The following is a 21475-nucleotide window of genomic DNA, read 5'->3' as shown; positions in this document are numbered from 1 at the left end:
ATGTCACTGTTACATTATGCTGATGTTTCAAAGTTCATTTCAGGATTTTTTTTCGTTGAAATGTAAGACTTGGAATATTTTTGTAGTGGTTTATCTTGTCACTGCTCCGTTCAGCTGATGTTTCAAGATTCATTTGGTATTTTTTCCTTCAGATGTATGATTTGGAATATTTTTTTAGTGTTATGTTATGATTTACCTTGACACACTTACACTATCTTGATGTTTCAAAGTTCATTTGGAATTTTTGTTGAAATGTAAGACTTGTAATTTTTTCGTACTGTTGTATCGTGGTTTACCTTGTCACTGTTACACTCTCTTGATGTTTCAAAGTTCAATTTGGAATTTTTTTCATTGGCATTTAACACTTGGAATATTTTCGTAGTTTTGTGTCTTGTCACCGTTACATTCTGTAGATGTTTCAAAGTTCAGTTTGGAATTTTTTCCTTGAAATGTAAGACTTGGAATATTTTTGTAGTGGTTTACCTTGTCACTGTTACACTCTCTTGGTGCTTCGAAGTTTATTTTGGAAATTTTGGTTCAAAATGTCAGACTTGGAATAGTTTTTTACTGTTGTCTTGTGACCCACCACGTCACTACTACATTCTGTTGTTGTTTCAAAGTTCATTTCGGGATTTTTTTTTTTTTAGAAGTGTAAGACTTGGAATATTTTTGTAGTGGTTTACCATGTCATTGTTACATTTCAGTTGATGTTTCAAGTTCGCTTGTAATTTTTTCCTTAAAGTGTAAGACTAGAAATATTTTTGTAGCAGTTTAAATTGTCACTGCTACATTCTGTTAGCAAGTTTTCTGTTAAAGTTAGGTTTTTCTACGTTTAAGTTAGGTTCATCTAACTTAGTTTATCCTGAGCACTCAAGTAAACCTAAGTTAGATGAACCTAACTTAAACGTAGAAAAACTCCTAAAATTCCAAACTGAACTTTGAAACATCTACAGAATGTAACGGAGACAAGACACAACGCTACGAAAATATTTCAAATCTTACAGTTCAATGAAAAAATTCCAAAATAAACTTTGAAGCACCAAGAGAGTGTAACATTGACAACCGAAAAAGAAATGTCTCGAGGGTTTTTGGCGAAAAATCTCAAAATGGTATTATCTGGCAGTGATGGATGCGGAATCATTACGTAAACTTAAGTAGAGTGTGTGCCGCCATTAAGTTAGGGGAAAAAGCTTTGGGGATTTCGGGTGAAAAAAAGAAACGCCGAAAAAGAAAACATCTTGAGGGTTTTCGGCGAAAAATGTCCAAATGGTATTATCTGGCAGTGATGGATGCGCCGGCCTTACATAAAGCGTGTACCGTCATTAAGTTAATAAAAAAAGTATTACGTGACACTGTTGCGCAATCATTACGTAAGGTTTGAGCTACAAGCGGGGATTCCCCCATGGGTTCCTGTGGTACGGTTACGCAAAATTGCGTCAAGGACATTAGACCTGTCCGTTTGAAACGGTGTACGTCGTATGACGTCATTGGAATCCAGAGGGGTGTGTCACGGAGTCTTGACAACTGTCTTGCCTTTAATAAAACCGGTAACCCCATTGCGTAGGTGCGAGGGGTTGGTAGCTCCACTTATCTAGAGGCGAGGGTGTGTCGCGCGGTGTAACATGCGCTTGAAACGGGTGTGTGTACTGCGACGTCACAATTTCCCTATTATTACTACTTTTCTATTATACGGACCGCATTCCAAGTAAATAAAACACTTGGGAATTTTACCTAGAAATAGGACATGCGCTTGGAATCTTGCCAGCTATCCGCTAGAAACAGGGATGCAGTGACGTTTGAGGTTATGCGCTTGAATCATATGGGAAAAGGGAGGGCATGTCATAGAAACTAGGGAAGGGTGTTGTGACGTCAGAGGGCTGTCATAGGGAAAGGGCTGTCATAGAAGTGCCTACGCCCCCACTACTAAAGAGCGAGGCGTTGAGGAAGGGACACCCCCTTTCATTTACGGAATAATTTATGTTCGGTTTAAGTTTTAACGTCGCTCCTTACTTTTAGTTAAACAAAAACTTGTTTTTTTATTTAATTGTCTTAAAGGAAAAGCACCCATTTCGTCGAAGATATAATGTTACTCATTTAAACCCTAGATAAACGAAAATATAATAATAGACAGATGTGATTGCTCACCTCCGCTTAGGTTTTTAAAATAGCGTTTTTCTTTGGTATTTCAATTAAAAAAAAAAAAAATGAAAAAAACAGAATTCTGTCCCTTAATCTCTACATTTCTGTGAATTGACACGTCTGAGGTGTAAGCTTCAATTTTTTTTTTTTAATATTCAAAGTAGTTCATTACTGAATTTGGCACAAGAGTTTGAATCTTTGGAGAAAATATAGGCTAATGAACTTTAGCTATTCCAGTTCAACAATCGCTCACTTTGATTTCACAACAAAAGTGACCTGAATTAAAGTCTATAATGCGTCTGAATTTTTTTTTCTTATTGGCGTATACAATTTTTTGGTCCAGTCTAATTCAAATTTCCGTGAATGGAACATCTGATCAGGTAAATTAATCAAGCTTAAAACGAAAAAAATCTTTTGCTATTGAAGTATAAATAAAACTTAAAACGAATAGAAATTAAATAAACAACCAATGCAAACAGACATATAATAGATATTATTGTGAATTAATAAATAAATCTTAAAACGAGTAAAACTTAAATTAAATATGTAAATCAAGCCTGAAATGAAAGAAAATCACTGCAAACAAAAGTTTGGGTATCGCCTCCTTCTCTCACTGTAAAAGTCTATAACCTACTGCGTCATTGGCGCTTTACTGAAAATCAATTTTATTACAAAAATTTTGAACTAATGAGCTTTCAACAATTAATATCATTATACATCAAACATTCAGTTTAATTTATTAGTTCTTTCTAAAATCGTTCAAGACGAATATAGTTTCATCACAACAAGAGTTTGGATACTGCCACCTTCCGTAACTGTAAACAAAAACCATTAGCCTACTGCGTCATTGGCGCTTCATTTGGGTTTTATTTATTCTTTAATAGTAATTTCTGGTCGTTTTGAGATTGAATTTTAACAGGTATTTGTATCTGCTCAGCTTAAGTTTAAAATGTCCTTTACTTTTCTTTGGAAAGCTTATTTTTCGGAAAGTTTGTTTTAATTAATTAAAATAAAAAGAAACTTCGAACCAATCGTCTTCGGCATCACCATGGGTCCATAGTATTCACGCTAAGTGTGGTCTCACCTCAAGTAAACATCACTCCTTCACCATAAAATATGAAAGAGTTCTTGCATAAGATCTAATAGATCAAATATCTTTAATATCTACTTCCTGAATATTCACTATATAGGGCTTTTTAAAAGAATGGGCGAGAAACTATTGTTACTTTACCAAACAGTTTACCAAAACTGTTAGACCCTTTCTGAAATTTAAACAAAAAAAAAACAATTTTTTTTTTTAAAACAGAAAGTAAGGAGCTACAATAAAAGTTAAAACGAACAGAAATTATTCGGTATATGAAGGGGATTGTCTCCTCCTCAACACCTCGCTCTGTACGCTAAAGTTGTTTAGCACTTTTGAAAAAAAGCTTCTCATTGTTCCAATTAAACAAAGATAGTGTTCCAGAAGTCGTTCTTAAAGAATTAGGAGAAAAATTAAACTTTATCGTAAAGAACGAGGTGTTGAGGAGGAGGCAACTCCCTTCATATACGGAATAATTTCTGTTCGTTTTAACTTTTAATGTCGCTCCTTACTGTCTGTTAAAAAAAACTTGCTTTTTTTATTTAATTTCTGAATGTTTTTGAATTAATGCAGATTTTGAAATTAGCTAACCGTCTATAACAAAAACGAAATTCACACATCAATTTTGCCTTTTTTTTTTTAGCTAAATGGTTTTATCAAAATTTTGATCGTACGAATTTGAGAAAAAACGGCGGGAAAGGGAGCCTCGTTGCCTTCCAATTTTTTAGGTTCCTTAAAAAGGGCACTAGAACTTTCAATTTTATTTAAGAACGTTTTTATTAGTAATAAATATAGGTAACTTACGAAATTTCTCCCCATTCTTTAAGAACGACTTCTGAAACACTATTTTCGTTTAATTGGAACAATGAGAAGTTTTTTCGTTATAATGCTGAATCCCCATTATAAACCTAAGTTCCGATTACTATTGAGCCGTATCGCTTGTTTTTTATTACGCATATGATGGGGTTCGCCCCCTAGTCAATACCTCTTAAGTCCAAATTTTGTTTGAATCACAAAGGCCGTTTAGTTAGAATAGATAGCTCTTTTGGAAGTACTAAAAAAGACGTTCGCGTAAAGAGCAAGGTATTGACTAGGGGGCGAACCCCTTCATATACGGAATAGTTTCTGTTCGTTTTAAGTTTTAACGTTGCTCCTTACTTTCAGTTGAAAAAATCGTTTTTTATTTAATTTCTGATCGTTTTTTAAATAATGCTGAGAAATCCAATGCCCCTTTCATAAAAATGTTCCTTCCCCAAAGAAAATATCCTCCATGGAAAGATCCTCCCACTCAAACCCCTCCTCCAGCTCCCCTTCCCCACAAGAAAAAATCACTCCTGAAAGCGTCTATATACTTCCCAATAACCAAAACTATATATATACAATGGGCAAAGTTCATAACTTGCAGCCCTTCCTCCGCGAACTGTGTGGGATTTAGTCATCTTTAAATACATGTTTATCAGATTTTAGACTATGCTGAACAAAATGGCTATCTCAAAATTTATATTGGATGACTGGGAAAAAATGAGCGGGGGGGGGGGTAAGTTGCCCTCCAATTTTTTTGGTCCCTTAAAAAGGACGCTAGAACATTTAATTTCCGTTCAAATGAGCCCTACCACGATATTCTAGGACTACTGGATCGATACGGTCACCCCTGGAAAAAAAAAAAAAAAAAAAGAACACGCATCCGTGATCTTTCTTCTGGCGAAAAATACAAAATTCCAAATTTTTGCATATAGGAGCTTGAAATTTCTACAGGAGGGTTTTCTGTTGCACTGAATACACTTTTAGGGGATGTTTCCCCCTTTTTCAAAAACAAGGCAATTTTTTCAGTAACTTTTGATGGATAAAACAAACGTTGACGAAACTTTCATATTTAAAATCAGCATAAATATCCGCTTCTTTTGATGTAACTACTGGTATCAAAATTTCGTTTTTTAGAATTTCGGTTACTATTGAGCCGGGTCGCTCCTTACTTACAGTTCGTTACCATGAACTGTTTGATGAACCTAACAATACAGAATCCCTGGACGAAAACAGGATCAAAACACAACTATCTAATGCAATATCAAATTTCCTCTAGACCTAGTCAAGTCATTGAAAAAGCGTGATAAAGCATTCCTTCATCACGTTTCACGAAGAATTTTGTTCCTGAGATCTACTGCCCCGAGTTAATCGTTTAACAATCACAATCAAGACGTTATACATAGGATAGGTAAGGACCTGAGAATATCATATCAGAAACGTTATCAAGAATAAGTTGAATCCGCTCTGAATCAGGTTGAACAGTAGAAAATTCCCAGGACAAGGCAAAACAGAAAAACAATTATTCAATATATTGGGATCACCAAATCTTCACTCAAATCATAAAAATACACCTTCTTTAAATCTTGCTTTATATAATTTAAACAGTGATACTAATGAACGGCATTTTGCTTTTCTTACAGTAGAGATGAAGCTTGGGACAAGGGAATAAAAGTGTACTTTAATCACTAATGTTATATATAATATTCGGAAACTGGAAAACTCATAGGAATTCGCGATATCCGGCGCATAGATAGATAATAACGAGAAAAAAAAAAATCAAGAAGCGATAGAGTTGGGCTTAGATGACTTTCAGCCAAGTTTTCTAAACAGGAGGTTAGCTAAACAGGAGGAATCAAGTTTACTAAACAGGAGGTTTACTAAACAGGTTTCCAAGTTTACTTTACAAGTTTACTAAACAGGAGGTTAGCTAAACAGGAGGAATCAAGTTTACTAAACAGGAGTTTACTTAACAGGAGGTTTACTAAACAGGTTTACAAGTTTACTTTACAAGTTTACTAAACAGTAGGTTAGCTAAACAGGAGGAATCAAGTTTACTAAACAGGAGGTTTACTAAACAGGTTTCCAAGTTTACTTTACAAGTTTACTAAACAGGAGGTTAGCTAAACAGGAGGAATCAAGTTTACTAAACAGGAGGTTTACTAAACAGGAGGTTTACTAAACAGGTTTACAAGTTTACTAAACAGGAGGTTAGCTAAACAGGAGGAATCAAGTTTAGTAAACAGGAGGTTTACTAAACAGGTTTACAAGTTTACTAAACAGGAGGTTAGCTAAACAGGAGGAATCAAGTTTACTAAACAGGTTTACAAGTTTACTAAACAGGAGGTTAGCTAAACAGGAGGAATCAAGTTTAGTAAACAAGTTTACTAAACAGGAGGAATCGGCCATGTTGAACGCTGAAACGAGAAGAATTGATGCGACAAAACACTTTTATTCTGACAAATAAATATACTATACAAATTAGCAACTTATAATGTTGCATTTAAATAAAAATATTCCAAGCTTAATGGATCAAGCACTTAAAATATGGAGGAGCCACAAGCACAGTTCAGCATACCTCTTCTAAATTTTTTGTCATCTTATCTCAAATCTTTCGTGTGCTACAGCATAAGAAAGTCCACTGTATTTCTTATGGACTGTAATAATAATATGGTAACTTTGGGTAAATTATCAAACAATAAGATTTGTAACATTCAGTTTAAAAGCCTGCTGTCAGTTGATGGTATGTTCCAATTGGTTATTGTTGGTAATTCGGTTTTTTTTTTTGTCTGACTCGTAAAAACGTATCAAAAACGCATACAAACAAATTTTTTATGCTTTTTATAAGGTTGTTTTGTGAATCCCCCCGAAAAAATCTTTGAGTAGCCCCCCCCCCCCAAAAAAAAAACATCCTGGGTATAGCAAAATTTTTATAAAAACTTTCATCAGTTTTAAATTAATATATGTTTATACCTATGTCTCCTTTTCAATTCACGGAAAATATTAACAAGTTATTGTTTTGTATACAACGTATTATATTTTATCCATCTTTCTCAAAAGCTGGGTTTCATCCCCTTATTCCTCAATCAAATTAGTTTTAGAAACAAAAAATAATCAAACTTTTTGACAATTTTGACATTTCCAAAAAATTTAATTCCCTATAATTTGCATTATGAGGTTAGAAAAAAAAAAATAATTTGGGGATTTTAATGAAATATATCAGCAACACTTAGCAGAATATGCTGCTTTAATAGTTACCGTACATTTTTTCTCTCTTTTAATGAATGATTTTCTATTTTCAGCCCCAAAACTACTATCAAAGTTTTGTTTAACATTCCCCCTCTTTGTATACATTAAGTATACTCTTATTCCCTTAACTTGACATGCATACGCTTCCAAAAAATACCACTAAACTCTTAAAATATTCGTTCAATGACTAAATCAATAACTTTGTGCCAGAACTTCTCAATTCTGTCATTTGTCCTTAATTCATACAATGACACTCCAAAGCATCTCTCAATTTTTTCAAGTCTTCGTTGCTTAAAAAGCTCAATATTTTTTCAACACATTCATATGGTAGCTCGGTAAAGTTGTTAAAGAAAGAATTGAAATTTTTACTAGTTGATTCAAGTAGCCTGTTCCTTTCCATACCCTTTCTAAAATGACTTTTTATTATGCTAACATATATTGGAAATTGTGTTTCATAATTTGTTGTTTTTAGAACAGCCACTATATTTTCATTCCTCATGTATATTGCTAGCGAGCTTGATCCTTTTACCAAAATGTCATAAAATGAGACACTGGAATTAGCAATTTTCTCCCTTTGCATTCTTGCTAGTTCTCTCATACAATCATCCCGAAAATCCCTTTCAGCATGATGATCAAAATCAATTCTGTCCCTTATTGAGTTTATTGATAGTAAATTTTTTTCACTTACATATAAATTGGCCGCTTTCATTTTAACTATGTGGCAAACCATATGTTTCGCAGTTGCTTTCCCAAAAACCCTGTAGAAATCAAAAACGTCAGAGTCATAGTACTCTAATGTTGTTGATGGGTAATGATTTCTATCAAATGAACTTATCCCAGCAGCATTGTCATCAAGAGCAGTACAATCATTTTTATTCGTAAGATTTATGTCAGACCCATATTCCAGAAGGGTTTTAACAGCTTTAAAACGCCCGTTAAGACAACCATGATGAAGTGCTGTTCTGCCACTGAGATCTCTCGAGTTAATTTCGGCACCATATTCTAATAATAGTTTCACAATCTTCCAGCGACCTTCTCGAGCAGCAACATGGAGTGCATATTGTCCACACATGTCCTTAACATTTACATGGGCTCCTTTATTCAAAATCATTGTGCAAATTTCTGCACTTAATTTGGATGCAGAATAAAGCAGGGGCACGAGAGGATTTTTCCTCCATGCTCCTGAGTTAACATTTGCATTATATTCCAAAAGAGTCTCAACAACTTTATAGCAGGAATGAGAAACTTTGCAATAACAACACATGCAATCTTTTGAATGGCTTTCACCATCAAAACCCGTCTGAACAGACTTGATAGCAAGGTAAAGAGTTGTTAAACCGCTTTCATTCTCAACGTCAACATTAGCCCCTTTACTTAGAAGCAGTTTAGCTATTGCTGCTGAACTACATGTATCATTAGTTTGATTTTCAAATAATCTATGCCAGTCCTTAGAGCCCCAATCATAAAAAACTGTAAAATGTAATGCCGTGTCCCCATGCCAATTACGAGCATCAACATTAGCATGATATCTCAGAAGAACTTCAACAATTTGTATGTATCTTTGTTCAACAGCTAAATGTAATGCTGAATTTCCATCCTTATCACAGGCATCAACATCAGCATTATATCTCAGAAGAACTTCAACGATTTGTACGTATCCTTTTACAACAGCATTGAGCAAGACCTCGTGACTGTTTTTGACATTAGCTTTATTAGCCAAAAGCACCTTGGTAAGGCTAAAGTCTGCCTTTTCAACAGCATAAAATATTGGAGTTTTCCCATTTTCATCTTGGGCATTTACATCAGCTTTATTACTTATCAATAAATTAGCTACTTCTTCCTGTTTGTTTCTAACTGCAGTATGCAAGGGCGTAGAACCTTTTTCTGCTCTCAAAAGAAGTCTTTTATCTCCTCTGCGAATAAGTAATGAATTAACATCAGCACCACAGTTTAAAAGATCTTCAACACTCTTGAAAAATCCTTTTTCAACAGCAGCGTGCAACAAATCAGTGTTATTTGCATCCTGATTGTCAACTTTAGCTCCATACTGTAATAAAAGTTGGTGAACAGTTTGTCTGTTGTTCAAAACAGCAATATTAAGAGGGGTCTGGCTGTCTTCTCCTCTAATATCAACATTAGCGTCTTGGTCTAAAAGTAGCTTGACAACTTCTGCATTGCCCTTTCTAGTAGCACAGTGCAACGGCGTATATCCCTTTACCCATGTTGAAGTATATACACAATTAACAAAAGCACCATGTTCGAGAAGATACTCAACTGTTTGTGAGCATCCTGTAGAAGCTGCTAAATGAAGTGGACTTGCACCGTCATTTCTTCTCACATTGACATCAGCCCCATGCTTCAAAAGATAATCAACTGTTTGTGAGCATCCTCTATAAGCTGCTAAATGAAGTGGACTTTCGCCCTCATTTTCTCTTACATTAACATCAGCCCCATGCTTCAAAAGATAATCAACAGTTTGTGAGCATCCTCTATAAGCTGCTAAATGAAGTGGACTTTCGCCCTTATTTTCTCTTACATTAACATCAGCCCCATGCTTCAAAAGAAAATCAACAGTTTGTGAGCATCCCCTACAAGCTGCTAAATGAAGTGGACTTATACCATCATTTGTTCTTGCATTAACATTGCATCCATGCTTTAAAAGCAATTTAGTAATTTCGACATTCTCATCACTATTTCTTATCGAGCAGTAAAGTGGAGTTAATCCAAGCTCATTTTCTGCATCAACTGTAGCACCTTTGTCCAAAAGTATCTTAACAACTTCCTTATCACCTCTAAAAACTGCATGATGAAGTGGCGTATCTGATGGAATTCCATTTTCACTGTTAACTCTGCAGCCATGATTTAAAAGTAACTTAGCAATATCTATATGCTTGTTGGTCAAAGCATTACAAAGTAATAGGTATCCTTTATCTGTATCAGGTTCTGACCATCCTTTATGCAATTGTTTTGGAAATTGTGATAGCCAAAGATGTTTGATCTTAGGTGCATATTGATCATCCTGCATAAATTTTGGCCTATACTTTGCATCCCATTTATCTAGCATAAATACTATATTCCTTGTCGCCATTTTTTGAGGTAATGGTGGTTATAACTGCTGTGCTTGAGTTGAATCCTCTTAACTAGACGAATTTTCTTGACTATCCCTGAAAAAGATGATAATAATTATCATACAGCATTTAGTTGGCATGGCCCTAAAACTTTTTATGGTAATTTCTCTTTGTTTAAAGTTTTACTGTATCATTATTGTTCGTTTTACGATTTATTTATTCGTCTATAATAACCGCTGCTATCTTTGTGTTTCAACTGATTGTTTGTTTAATGCATGCTGGTTTCGTGTTTCATTTATTCACTGATAGTTATGTCTGTCATTTTAGGTTTGGAGTATTATATGACTATTTCCTCTTTTATTAGCTTTTAATATAGCTTCTTACTTTATTTAAAGCCTTTTTATTTTTTCAAAAATATTTCCTTTTTTTCGCAAAGAGTCTGAAGCTTATGTTGTCAGCAGGTTCCTTGAAAATGTCAACTTAAAAAGTTCAATTATTTTTCATGAAAATGAAAATAAATTCTCAGCCATTCCATCCTAGAAAAAGCACCAAAAAAAGGAATTTTAGGTGCCAATTGGCAGTTTATAATGGAGCTGAGAAGAACAAATTCGTATGTGGGACCTTGATCGTCACATAAGCTTTTGAACCAGCCATTGAATATCTCTCTGTTACGTTTTGGTATCCTTTAACTAGACCCCAGTGCAGCGCCGATGAAGGAAGACCGGCGGCGGCGGGGCAAAAACAGCGCGCCGCTGCCACGCCGCCGGTAAGATGTCGGTGGCACACCATTAATGTTTTCATCAGTCTTTCTCAAATCACAGCTTAAATTTACAACAGATTCGAGCCTATTCATGAGTTCAAAAATTCACAAGTCGCTGACTGGAAACTGGTCTTCTTCGTTATTCATCGAGAGAAGTAGAAATCTGGTAGAAACGAAATGGCTGAGGCGTTTCAGAACCCTTGCATAATACGAGTAGTTGCAGTATCTATTAGCTATGTATTCTTAACGTAAATAATTATCAAAATTAGTAGTTTTTTTTCATCGAGCATTACTGCATACAAAACTTCAAATACCATAGCACAAAATTCGTCAGTTATTTGGGTAGAAACTTTGGATTTAAATTTGAAAATAGAAGCTTAATTTTTTCATAACGGCTATTGCCAAAATATGTTTTGTCACACCTAAAACAGATGAAATAGGCGACATCGATATTGATTGTTTTTTTTTGTTGTTTCGAATTAAAAAGATACGTTCCTTATTTTAAAAACTGGTTTTAATAACAATTAACAAAAAAAAAAAAATAATGCATTTTAAAGTTTTTTTTATGGCTTCTTTATAGAATATATGTCATATAGGCTAAGGCTGAACTGCTGCTTTTTTATTGCTTTTGGCTGCTTTTGGATATTATTCATTTTTTCTTTTGGGGATTCACTCCAAGTTATAAACTCATAAATACCTAATATCAATCAAATTATAAACTACATCTAAAAGGAGTAAATTTATCAAATTGAAAAATACATGGTGAACACTTCACATGAGAACACTTCAATTACAATGAAACAAAAAAACACTTAATGGTTTATTCGGTATGAAGAAAAATGAAGTGCCAGCTATTTTCTTAGGTAAAAAATGAAAAGCTCATCCGTTTTAAATGTAATTAAATGAAATAATATGCAGACTGAAGTAGCTTCAGGAAGATGTTGAGATTTTCTTCCTAGTTCGTCACTTTTAATCCAAGCAAAATGTTATGACACTTAGTATCATCATAGAGTTTAAGCTTTGATTTCCAAATGCTCACAAAAATTACCAAATTTAAGAAAGTCACAACAATAAGTCACATGTAGTCAAAATACTCAAAGACTACTCTTTGAACCCCACCCAGGCTTAAAGCTTCTGCTATGGTCATATCCATGGAAATCTCCAAAGAGTTTCTTTTTAAAATAGCTTTCAAGCGTAATTTACCGTTTTTTGCTTTTCTTCAAAGCTTTGAAAAAAGTGTTGTAATATTCCAAATATTACATTTGTGCATATTTTTGGTAATCATTTGTGGGGTGATCGAATTTTTAAATCCCTGTAGATACGTAAGAACGTTGCAACATCTAGTACCGTGACGTCATAAGACTGTCGAAGACTCCTTGAACCTCCCAAATTGAAAGCTTTTATTATGACCTGACCTTTTAATGTAACCTGGGCATTGGACCAAGGGCGCCATTGTCACTCGAGCGCCACATTAGGTGGGGATGTCGATATCACTTTCGGCACACCAATTCGTTTTAGTGTGAATCTGCCAGGTACTTATGAATGAATGTTTTCAAAGTAAACTCGTTTCTTCTACTACTACTACTACTACTAAAAACTCACCGCGGCACCAAGCCGTCTGAGGCCAGCACAGCTGCGCACGCTCCCACTCCACCCCAATCTATTCAAAGTTTCCCTCAAATTCTCATCCTGGAGTCTACCAACATCATAACTTCCCGGGAGGTAGTTAGACTTCCAATATTTCAGCTTTAAATTAACCCTTGACACTACTAGATGGTGATCTTTACTTGTAAAAGCAATAATGGTACTTCTATATGCCCTAGTATCTTGTATTGATCCTGCCAGTCTTCGGTTTACTATAACATAATCAATAAGGTTTGCTGTCTTACCATCACGTGAATACCGTGTTAGCTTATGAGCCATTTTATGACCAAACACTGTATTGGTTATATCTAGATTGTTATACTTACAAAATTGCAAAAGTCTGTATCCATTACTGTTTTCTTTTCCTGCACCAAATTTACCTAGGCTAGAATACCATCTATCCCTATTTTTACCAACCTGGGCATTAAAATCTCCCAGTAATAACATCATATTTCTACCTGCGACCCTGTCTATTTGCTCCTGTAACTGTAAGTAAAATTCATCTGAATCCATACTATCTCTGTCAGTTGGTTCTACAAGGGTTTATATACTACTATAACTGATACCCTGAACTTTTTAGTCATAAAATTAGCAATTAGTATTCTATTATTAATACCTTCCCAGCCTAAACAAGACTTGGCAGCTTACTTATTCATCATGAGCCCTACTCCCTGTCTATGTACACCATCCTTCCTGCTTGAGTAAACATATTCTATATCATCTAATTTCATGCTTCCTACCCCTCGGATATGAGTTTCTGAAACTCCTAATAAATCCAGTTCGAATCGTCTGAATTCGTCAGTCAAAATGTCGATACGATAGTCATTTTTTAATGTTGTAACATTCCAAGTTCCAATTTTCATGTTCTTTAAATCATTGAAATTATTTTCGCCTCAGGAAAAGTAATGATCCCAGATACCAGTGAAGGACGGGAACAATACATTTTCTCAAGTCTACACCGAAGTGCTTAAGCCGGCTTAGAACCGAACAGCAAGAAGTCCCTAGGACCTTTATGAATGGAGGCTTTGTACAATTCTGGGCCCATCTTGGTCACAACATGGTTTTCAGCACTTGGCGATGCTCTTCTATCAACAAGAGTCTAAATCCTGCACAGACAGTCTCAGGCATATTACCTCCGACTCATTATATATTCATGCCTACAAATATTATATTACTACAGGGAGGCAGCCCATAATAGATAAATTAGCAAGGAAGAGGTTTTTCAGCCCGAAGACGCCCGCGGAGCCCAGAAGAATTGTCCATTAGTCAGAATCCCGTGCGAATGCTATGTTGTTTACTAGGCTGCACAAAAATATGCACAAAAATATTTGTGCGTATTTTTGGTAATCATTGGTGGGGTGATCGAATTTTTAAACCACTGTAGATACGTAAGAACGTTGCAACATCTAGTACCCTGAGGTCATAAGACTGTCGAAGACTCCTTGAACCTCCCCAATTGAAAGCTTTTATTATGACCTGACCTTCTAATGTAACATGGGCACTGGACCAAGGGCGCCATTGTCACTCGAGCGCCACATTAGGTGGGGATGTCGATATCGCTTTCGTCACACTAATTCGTTTTAGTGTGAATCTGCCTGGTACTTATGAATGAATGTTTTCAATGTAAACCCGTTTCATCAGTAAGAAAAAAACGGTTGGGAGGCATATGTCCCTTTCCGTTTAGACGATGAAACCATACAAGGGCTATATCAAGTATAACTCACGAAATTCCTGTTAATTTTTGTCAACTTTTCAACTTTTTGGCATCCCTGATTTCAATAAAAAGAAAATCAAGGTATTATCAAGGAGGCACACTTGTGCCTCTATAAAGAGGCGACCCACCCCAATGTTAAGCGATTTCAGGTCCTAGAGGTCGCAGAGAGACGGCGGTAATCGCATTTTGTAGCCCAAGCTCAAACTAAGAAACTTGCAAAATTTAATCCTCCTCCGACTTTATCTTCATGGGGTAAACTGGGCCGGAAGTTTGGACCCTCCCACCACAGCCCCCTTTAACGTTGTCCAATTCGGCTGAAATTTAAAATTCAAGCTTTCCTAGGACCCGGGAGCTTATCCTCGAAATTTCAGCTCAATCCGATCACTCCTTCCCTGTTTTCAAAAAACCAAATATAGCCACTTAAAATTCAGCATTTCTTTTTTTTTTTCTTAGCCACTCCTAAAGGTCCCAGTTGGCCCCTGATCCGGTTGAATGAGGACTCATTCGAAGAAGAATTCGACTTGTTAGGGCCTTTTGATATTTTCAGACCGAATAAATTATCCCCCGAATTTAAATTTACGAAAAACCTTAGTTTTTTTCAAATAATACAGATAAACAGGTTAGACATGCTTTGTTATGAAAATATCTGCGCGTCAATTTTCATAACAAAGCATGTCTAACCTGTTTATGTGTATTATTTGAAAAAAACTACGTTTTCTAGAGTTAAAGAGGCTGAGTTACAAGGTCAACCCTTAAAACGTACAGGGATTAGGAGGCACAGTTGGGGGGGCTGTTAAAGAGGCTGAGTCACAAGTTCGAACCTTAAAACGTACAGGGATTAGGAGGCACCCTGTACGACGTGATTTGAGTATTCAGGAATTAAAAGCCTTAACACAAGAATGTTCAAGAGCGGGGGGTTTGGGGGCGGCAGCCCCCAACTTCAACTCCTGACACGATCAGCTAACAGTTAGTCAAGCAATAATAAGTAATAAACTGTACAAAAACGTGCAGAAATTATTTGAAAAAAACTACGTTTTCTAAAGAGTTAAAGAGGCTGAGTTACCAGTTTCGATATATTATCATTTAAATGTAATACCTCCCTAACCCCCCCCCCTCTGGATACCACCTTGATAGGATACTGTCTCAGCTGTCATTTGAAAAATAATTTACTCAATAATTAACTAGGTCAGGATATGGTTCAAACAAACACAAAAAATAACGTTAAAAACCTTAGTGTTCCTTGGAAAAAAAAATTGAGGGTATGAGTAAATGGGTACTAAGACAAAAACAAAAACATTGAAATTATTCAGATATACCTCAAATTATTGGAAAACTGAGTCATAGATTCGCCATGGCATTCAATTAGATCCAAGGAATCTAATTAAAAGGGAGCACGCACAAAAGCCAAATTAGGCCAGTAGCCTATGAGAAATCACAAAATACCCAAGACAATGAACAAGTCCCAATGGGGGGGGGGCCTGGATCTATCAGAATACTTCAATGGTTTCCCAGGGAATTTGATAGAATTTTTTTTTTCTGCCTCCACTTTAAATGAAGAAAATAATTATCTTTTTGGCATCCCTGCTTTCAATTAAAAAAAGAGCTATTATTATTTAAAAATGATAGCCCCCTATCCCCCCCCTATAGGCAATAATTTAGAATTTATTTATGAATCATATTTTTGGGGTAACTTCAGTTTCAACTTTAATTCCCTGACCTTGTACATAGCTTAGTCTATAGCTAAATTTTATCTCAATAGAAGTTTTTTTTTTTTTTTGTTTTTTTGGGTGGGGGGGGGGGTAAAAAAGTTTAAGAAAGTAGATTGTATTTTCTATAAGGCGTCCAACAATTGTGTATTAAACATTAAGAAAATTTTATCTAAAAACAGCAAAAAAAAAAGAAGAAAAGACAAAACTTTTTTTTTGTCAACATATGGAGAACTGTGAATATTGCAATATTTCCAATTGCATATTGCATCTGTCTGGTTTTTATGCAAAGTAACAAAAGAGACGAAAATTAACGAACAAGAGAGTAATGAAGAATTATGGTATGCAAAGTAATATTTGGCAGGGAAAATCACTAGTGATAAATCGCTAGGGATGGCACCGTGATTGCGTGATTTTCTGGGATTCGGGGAACCAATTTTTTTTTTCGGGGTGACGCATAGATTTTCGGGGAAATACCCGAAGATTCGGGGATAGTGCAAGCCCTGCTTGATTTCTAATCAGGAAGAACGAAATACTAAACCACACGAGAAGGAAAACACACGTCCCGACTTTGCGGTTGACGCAATAAAGGATTGCCGCAAAATAATTTAAAGTCGAACGAACGCCGTCGCCTCTGCCGGTTGCTGCGTGCCTGTGGCGCACCGGCGGCGTCGCGACACTTCGGTGGCGGTCAACCGGGCTTCTCATCGGCGGCGTTTGGTCGATCCGCCGGCAAGGCGCCGGGGTCTACCTTTAACCCTGACAGACAAAAAGAAATATAAAAATACAGGCATATTAACCAACAAAAAACAATTTTTCTTGTTTTTATGATGGGGAGCTTGAATCCTCCAGCTGATAATTTAGACTGCAGAACTGATTAGCGATATTGAGGTATGTATTTCTCAGCATTCAGAGCCACTTTGGGCAAAAATTTATATTTATCAGCACAAAATAGCAAGGGACATTACTTTGCAATGGAATGATTTCTCATGTTACTTTACCAAAGGCACTACAAATTGTGATTTTCATTCAAATAAACCTCTTCCGACATATTACGATCGCTTTTTCATTCAATCATCCATGTTAACGAAAAAAAAAAGAGACACGCCAGCTCTATCCATACCAAGGTCATCTTCCTTTTTGGTCAAGGTGGGAGACTGTGAATCACCTGTAGTAGGTTTCAATTCAAGAGGGTACTAATGTTACAATTTTGACTCCGTGGGATTTGTGGGGAGATCCTAGTCAAATTTACCTTAATCTTATTTTTGTAATAGAATAGGTTGCTTGTATGAATAACCCAATACCGCTCAAGTTGTTCATTCATTGACACACCATAGAAATTGTGTTTGTTTGTTTCTTTCAGCTTAACATGAGAAAGACAAAGAGATGTGACAGAATAGATGGAAAATATATAATTTGGGCTATATATTTGCACATTAAGGGGATGGAATGAGGGTGAATTAGTTGGACAGTGTGAAGTTAGAAAGCCATTCTTACTATATAACATGCATAGTAATTGTACCAAATACACTTGGCATGCAGACCCGCTATTCTATATCCCTCCCACGCCCCACCCCCCACCCCTGATATGCAAAGATATAGCCAAAAATGTTTACTAAAAATTTATATTTTTTATCTTACTTTGGTATATTTCATTAGGATTGAGCGTCAGAGAAACATATTGGTAAAATATTTGATAGTGGGCATATCTTACTAGTACCTAAAACAGTTACAGTTAAATAGTTATCATTCCTGAATCAGCTCCAAATGGCAATTTTCCTAGCCAAACATTTTTTTCTGAAGTCCATCTCTAATTTCGGTTACTCTGGGTATAGCTTGACTTTTAGAATTCTAAATGTTTTCCAATTTTCAAATTGAATATGGCTGTGTAAGTTTCAACTTAACCAAATTAAAGAATTGCATTCCATTGTAACTGTCATGGATGCTAGAAGACCAATTTGTAGGCTTCCTAATTTTAAGCTTATTACTTCACACTAAAAAACAACCACCATGTTTCTAACTGTATTATGCTGTTTCTTTGATAACCGTTGAGGAGACATTTTCAGAAATCCAGCCGCAATTCATCGTCAAAAGCATTCTTTAGTGTGTATCCAGCAGTGATGAAAAAAATAAACGGAGTCTGATGGCTGTAATTTTTTCAATTGGTGGCCATACTTGTGAAAATTGGTTCAATATTTTTTCCTGGAAATAACGTGTTCTTTTAGGACCTTTCAGAAACTAAACATGGATAAAAAAAAAAAAAAAAATATGGCTTTGAGCAATTTGAAAGTTTAGTCAAACACTTCAAATGTATTGATAGATAACCGAATATCTTGGACATAGAGCCAATGTAGTCTCAACAGTATCGAATATCATTGTTAAAAATAGTAAACTGCAGGATAAGGTTCTCATAAATGATAACAAACACACAATCATCTCCATATGCAGATTCAATAAATTATGATTGCAGCAGCAACTCCAATGTAAAGAACACTTCTCAACCCATAGTAACAAACGTTTTAAAGGCGTTTTTAAAAAAAAAAAAACTACCAAGTGAGATATTATTTATGCTTCATTCTGTCGAAGTATAGAGAAATATACTTGATATTATATGCAATGAAAAAGTAGGATATTCTTCAAAAGTAGCAATATGTCCAAGAAATGGTAATTTTTATTCTGGTCATTTGTTTATTTTTTCAATATTATAGTTTTATTACTGAAGTGTCTCCTTTTCTCTCCTGCTGTAATGGGGGCTTGAAGCACCATGGAGTTCCTTAGGCGTACATTTGAAACAAAACACTCACATGTTTCTTTCTTAAGTTTGTCTTGTTAAAACAACAATTAAATGCTATTAGAAACCGAAAATGGTTCTTTTGGGTGCACGTTCTTGAGTGAAAAGGCCGGAAAACATATAAAGCGTTCAATTCTAATCATGCTTATCAAAAGTCCTTAACTAAAGATTGACAATTGTTTTACTTTCAAACTTCCCTAATATCCCCAATAGAAAGGGTATAAAAGCATGTATTCTGAAAAAAACGTCTAATCAAAAAGATATAACATTAAAATTAATTTTTAACACTCAATTTTCATCTATAATTGTTTTAATTGAATCGAGAGTACAGAGTAATTACAGAACATGGATGAAAAAATAACACACCAACAGGGTACCAACGACAATAATAGGTTGTAATCTAATCAGAAACAAAGTATGGAAGATCAAAAACTCAAACATAAATCAACTATGAATTGAACAATATATATATATATATATATATATATATATATATATATATATATATATATATATATATATCTTGGCTCCCCCTCCATGAAAAATCTACCCCATGGAAAATTCTTACCAAGTAAAATACCCCACCAGGAAAATTGCCCTCAGACAATTCCTTACTTATTTTCTATTAATCCAGCTGAACATTTTTCTAAGTACACTTAAATTTGAAAAAGATGTAAACTTCTAATTGCTTTTCAAATCATTTGGGAAACTTCATCTCCATGGAAAATTTTTCCCACAAATTACCCCTACTTCTGGTAAAAACTTACGTCTGCAGAAAATTTGCCCTGGGAAATTTATCCAAAGAAAACTCCCCCATGGAGAATTTTCACATGGAAAATCCCCCCTACAAATAGATCCTCTAGTCTAGACATTTCCAGCCAGGGAAAAATTTCCACTGACAATCCCCCTTAATATCTCCATGGGTAAAAACGAGTTGGTAAAGAGAAAGTAAAATAAATAAAAAGAATTTCCTATTGGAATTCTGGTAAATTTGCCCAGTGTAAAATTTCCTAGAAAGTCCATTTTCCTGAATGGCAAATTTCATGACTTACAGACATTTGCCAGGGGCAGTGAAGGTCATGTTATCCTCAAAGACATAGTTACTAGACCTTTCATCTATGCTGAACAAAATGGTTATCCCAAAATTGTTATCAAAATTTTTCCATTCCTACCATTGTTACTCTCCAAAGGGGGTTTATGAAACAAAATGTGACAGCAGCAAATACTATGTTGGTAGAACCCATCAGAATTTAGAATAAATACCATAAAGAACATAAACATGACACGAAATTAATTTTATCTATCTGATTTTAAAGCTTTAAAATCAGATAGTGCTAGTAAAATTGGTAGTTTGAAGTTTCTTGAATATAATGTAAAATTTGACTACAGGACCATTGAAAGTAATATGTTCAGTATAAGTTCAATTCAAATATTTGAATTATAGCAGAAAAAGGGGAATGCTAATTGAATTTGGAGCATAAAAATATAGTTATAAAATTAAGGAAATATATTTTTACTTTGAAATAAATTGAGCTTTCTTGTCTGTAAAATGAACATGGAGAAATTTATGTACAAAAATTATCTTGTAACTTTTACAATTGCTACTTTTAAATACATTTTTTGTGAGTTTCTGTAGGTAGAAAATTTCTTAAGATACTACTTGACAGTACTAATGGTGAAAATATATTCCTTTCTGAATTCATTTTTTTTAATTAATAACGAAAATCCTTTTGTGGGAACAACTTATGTTTTTGCAATGAATGTCATTTTTGTAATGAGACCCAAAAAGCATTAAAAAAAATTCTTCCCTGGATTTGCTATACATTTGCTGCTTACACTGAATAACCAAGTAAGCAACAGGATTATTGCTACAGGATAATTTAAAAAATAGGAGGTTAGCCCAATAAGTTTTGTCAAATGATTCATAGGGTTAAGCTGTATTTAAGGAGTGACTCAGCTAAATTGTAACCAAAACTCAAAAATGAAATTTTGATAACATTTGGGCTTTTATGCAGATTACAAATATATAAATTTCATTGCGTTTAATATCTATTCACCAAATGCTCCAAGCCTCAGAAGAAAAAGGGATTTTGATGGATTAAGAGATTTTGAAAACAGGGAGCCTGAATTTCGAAAAAGGGAGAAACACCCCCTCAAAAGTCAATAAATCTAAATGTAAATCAGACCTTTAGAATCAGCATATCAGATAATGTTATGGCGGGGGGTTAGGATCTCCTATTTACACAAATGTGGAATTGTATGTTTTAGCCAGAAGACTTATCACAAATGCATTTCTATTTGTTATTTTTTTATGTTCTAGTGTTCTTTTTAAGAGACCATAAATATTGGACAGCAACTAAACCTCCTCCCAAGACCTAATTTGTCTCTACATTTGTAGGTAGTTGAATGTTATGATTTGAGATCAATTTGACAAAAAAAATCATCTCCTTCAACTACCTACAAATGTATAATACAGAAGTAGATTTAGTGTTAAGACCTTTAAACAATGAAGCAGCGATTTT

At 34.9% G+C, this 21475-nt stretch overlaps 1 protein-coding gene across 7 annotated transcripts in view; it reads right to left on the bottom strand.

The window, feature by feature from the left end:
• Nucleotides 1-6931: 6931 nt before the first annotated feature.
• The window catches only part of LOC148947283 (uncharacterized), a 39915-nt gene continuing 25371 nt past the window's right edge, over nucleotides 6932-21475 (bottom strand). For 5 of the 7 annotated variants that reach the window (XM_089096987.1, XM_089096988.1, XM_089096992.1 and 2 more), the window contains exon 2: nucleotides 6932-10434. In XM_089096987.1, coding sequence (XP_088953113.1) covers nucleotides 7506-10358 — 2853 coding nt within the window. In that variant the 5' untranslated portion in view covers nucleotides 10359-10434 and the 3' untranslated portion in view covers nucleotides 6932-7505. Of the gene's footprint in view, nucleotides 10435-17882; nucleotides 17959-18183; nucleotides 18411-21475 lie in introns of those variants that run through there. The other 2 variants (XM_089096991.1, XM_089096990.1) reach the window with 2 other exon arrangements.

This window comes from Artemia sp. Qi Xiang Cuo, chromosome 11, assembly GCF_049724085.1.
Source record: "Artemia sp. Qi Xiang Cuo chromosome 11, ASM4972408v1, whole genome shotgun sequence".
In the NCBI taxonomy this organism is placed as follows: Eukaryota; Metazoa; Arthropoda; class Branchiopoda; order Anostraca; family Artemiidae; genus Artemia; species Artemia sp. Qi Xiang Cuo.
The sequence above is the reverse complement of the archived record's forward strand: the minus strand, read 5'-3'. Positions and strand labels throughout refer to the sequence as shown.